The 3761-nt window shown below is 41.1% G+C and overlaps 1 protein-coding gene across 1 annotated transcript; it reads right to left on the bottom strand.

Moving 5' to 3' along the window:
- Positions 1–2407: 2407 nt before the first annotated feature.
- LOC121918098 (probable RNA-binding protein 46) lies at positions 2408–3571 on the bottom strand (the record flags this gene model as incomplete). Its single annotated transcript, XM_042444201.1, has 1 exon — positions 2408–3571. A coding segment is annotated over one exon (509 nt), but the record flags the coding sequence as incomplete, so codon positions are not given.
- Between the last annotated feature and the right edge of the window lie 190 nt (positions 3572–3761).

The following is a 3761-nucleotide window of genomic DNA, read 5'->3' as shown; positions in this document are numbered from 1 at the left end:
TTAAAACAGTATAAAATTAAAATTAAAAACATACAAAAGTTAAAAAACATAATCTAAAACACATACCCCATATAAAAGCCACCCTGTCATGGCTTTAAAAAACCTGCCTGAATAAAAACATTTTTACTTGCCGCTGAAAGGCCAGTAGGAAGGGGGCCAGTCTAGACTCCTATGGAAGGGAGCTCTAGAGGGTGGGAGCAGCCACTGAATGAGAAGGCGCTCTCTCATGTTCTCAACAAGCGAGCCTGGGATGGTGGTGGGACCGAAAGAAAGCCTTCTTCTGAAGAGCTTCTGAGTCTAACAGGTTCGCATAGGGAGATGCGGTGTTATAGGTCATGACCAGTACTTTGAACTGTGCCTGGAAATGAACCAGTAGCCATTGAAGCTCTTTCAACAAGGGAGTTGTGTATATGTTCCCTGTAACTGGCCGTAGTGTTTTGAACCCGCTGAAGTTTCTGGAAAGTTTCCAAAGACAGCCCAAAGTAAAGTGCATTGCAGTAGACCAAAGGGGAGGTAATCATGTGTCACCATAGTCAGATCTGACGTCTCAAGGAATGGGCACAGCTAGCACACTAGATTTAGCTGTGCAAATGCACTCCTGGCCACTGCTGAGACCTGGACATCCAGGGTCAGAACTGAGTCCAGTAGGACACCTAAACTGAGATTTCTATAAAAGCTAAACATAGGGCGCATACAGACAGGCCAAAATAAAGCTGCTTCGGGTCACTTTGGAGGCATACTGTTCAAATGATACATGCATCCTAAGAGGCCAGAAGCTGCGCCAAAGCTGCACTCCAGTCCTTAGGACTGGAGTATGGCTTTGGTGTGACTTCCAGCCTTTTAGGACACATACATCATTTAAACAAATGTTCAGTAGGATTCCAGCCTGGCAGTTTAGCTTCATGCACCAAAGCCTTTGCTGTAAACTGGGCCTAATCCAGTAAAGGGAATATTTCTTAAAGCTCTTGAGACTCACCACTAGCTAGGGATAGTGAGCTAAATGTCTAACAGCATTTGAAGGGCAAGAAATACCCTATATCTGGTCTATTTCATTTTACTCTACACTTAAGAGGAAACAGAACTGAAGTCCTAATCCCAAAGTATCAATAAATTGCTGCACACACCATTCTTGCTGCTTGTCACCTTCTAGAATCTAGGGTAATAATTTACATTATTGGTTACAGTTTTGATAAGGTAATATGGGGGAAGGGGGGAATCTAGCTCTTTACTCCTTTCTCTCATCAGTAGTTATGTAGGATTATTACATATACCGTAATCTCCATGGGCCATAATTGTGAAAGGTCATAAATGGTACACATGGCTGGGCTGTATCACACAGTGGAACCTAAGCCTGTAGCTCAGAAGTAAATATTATCAAGTTCTATAAGGCTAAATCTCTAGTAGCGTTAATCAGAAATGCAATTTTACTGATTTTTTTGCAAAGAGAGATGAACTTTGCGGTTCTGTAAAGCTTTTTCTTGAGATGCTGCTGTCTTTTGATGTATGAAGCAGAAGCATGGATTTTTGGCCATGCTGGAGTGTACACATTTTACTTCTACAAATGAAAGGATAACTCTGTCCTGGACAAATTGCATGGAAGAACAGCAGGAAGAGGCTAAGGACTGAGAGATTGGTTTAAAGGCCCTTCATTAAGTGATCATGTCTTTCCTTTCTAGAGTAGTTGTGGGACTTAACACTGCTGCAGACAAAATTTGTAGCATTTTCAGATTTGGGGACCCGTTTCAACAAGGCAGCTTGAACTTTAAACAAGAGAAAATTAAAGCTTCATATGCTGGCTTGGCTGGAAATAAGGGTGGTTACTCCATGAGCCCTAACCCACTTTTCTGATTCAACCGCCAACTTCTGAGCCTGCAATTTAATAATCAGGAAGCTGAAGCAGTAAACTGGGTGAATAGGTAATACTGTCAGATTCTGGTAGTTAGGAATACAGCATCTGGTACTTCTTGACAATGATTTACACACAAAGGTGTGTTAAGAATGGTAAAATCCATCTTGCCATTACACTTAGGGAAAATGCATTAAAAGCACTGTACAAATGGTATCTTACTGCAACACACATCTCTTCAAATTCACAGTAATCTCTCAGCACTGTGTTGGAGAGGATGTTGCAAATATGACTTTACTGCTCAAAGGTTAGATCATTCTGGGATCAGATCTTGGCTTTCATCTCTGTGATGATTAGCCAATCGATTGATGTTTGTGGTTCACTCTAACTGCTTTCTTTTTTCTGTGGGAACACCAGATTAATTAACAATCTAATTCATATGATGACTGGAGCAGCGAGGTTAGCACTGGACTCAACTAACTTGCCTATCCTTTCAACAGTGGCTGCAGAGTGTATTAAAGCTGGTGTTGTGTGAGAAATCAACTTGCTAAATGAGAGACATCGATGAGAGCAATTTTATTAAGATATGGTATCCATTCATTGTTTTTGCTAATAAAGACTCATTTGTATACAGATCCCCAGAACAGTTGAAGAAATTTTGCATCAGTTCATTACAACTTTAAGGAACATACAGTTATGAACATTGTTTCAACCCAAATGGACTTTCTCTCTCTGGCCCAGAACTGACGGGCCAAATGAAGTGGCTTCTGGCTATTTTGAAGACATGATGTATGCTTCCAAAGCGTCCGGAAGCCGCAGTGATGCCATGCTCGAGTCCTTAGGACCAGAGCAAAAAAGAGCTGGGAAAATCCAACTCCTGGCTGATGCTGGTTGGTCCCTGTGTCTGCGGCCAACTTTGGGAGTGGGCTGTGCAGACGGTTGAATTGTGACCCACTTCCTGCTGGAGCAAACCCAGGCCGCTCCTTCACGCCTGTCTGGTGTTAACTGGAATGCCCATTGACAAGAAACTAAAGAAGAGCAGTGTGCTATATGTTTGTGCCCCCCCCCCCAAATGTCATTTTGCAAAGATCTCATCACTCCTCACCCCGTCATCCACTTGGGTATTAAAGTAATACTAACACTGACTGCCAATTTCTACATGATTGGAACACAATGATTTGCAATAGTCATAAAGCTCAGACTCAAGAAATAGTTGCTAAACAAGAATGGAATATGAGAAAAAGAAAAATTTACCAGGAACGAGTTTCCTTCTTGCCATAGCTGCAGCTCTGTGGGATTCATATTCAACAAAAGCAAACCCGCCACGATTCTTTGTCTTATCAGTTGCGCTTGGATACACAATAACATCCACTACACCTTCGGTGACTTTTTTCATTTCATCTAAGATCTCTTCTTTTTTCTTTTCTTTTGGAATAGCTCCAATAAACAGTCTGCAGTTGTCCAAACTTACACAAACTCCAATAAACTTCCCAGGATGAATCTCATAATTATTAAGGATCCGAATAGCGAGCTGAGCTTCTTCTTTGGTTGTATACATTACAAATGTATATCCACGATTCTCGCCACTAAATTCCATCATCAGCCTGAATTCATAGATCTTCCCAGCTCTTTCAAAAACAGGAACTAGTTCATCTTCATACATATCACGGGGAATTTTTCCCACAAAAACTTCACAGCCTCGTGGTGGTGGTGGACCTTCCCAACCTTAAAAAAAAATTGTCCCCATTATTCTGAATGCTGTGTCAATATGTTTTGTGAATATATTTTTTTTGGTATATATAGTATTTGATCATATAACTGTCATTATAACCTTGCCTTCAAAAAGTTATGAATTTTCTGAATCATCACTACCTACTGTGTGGGAAACTTGCTTCCATCCCATCTTTGTTCAAGA

This window comes from Sceloporus undulatus, unplaced genomic scaffold (assembly GCF_019175285.1).
Source record: "Sceloporus undulatus isolate JIND9_A2432 ecotype Alabama unplaced genomic scaffold, SceUnd_v1.1 scaffold_4176, whole genome shotgun sequence".
NCBI lineage: Eukaryota > Metazoa > Chordata > Lepidosauria > Squamata > Phrynosomatidae > Sceloporus > Sceloporus undulatus.
This window is presented reverse-complemented; position numbering and strand designations above follow the sequence as displayed.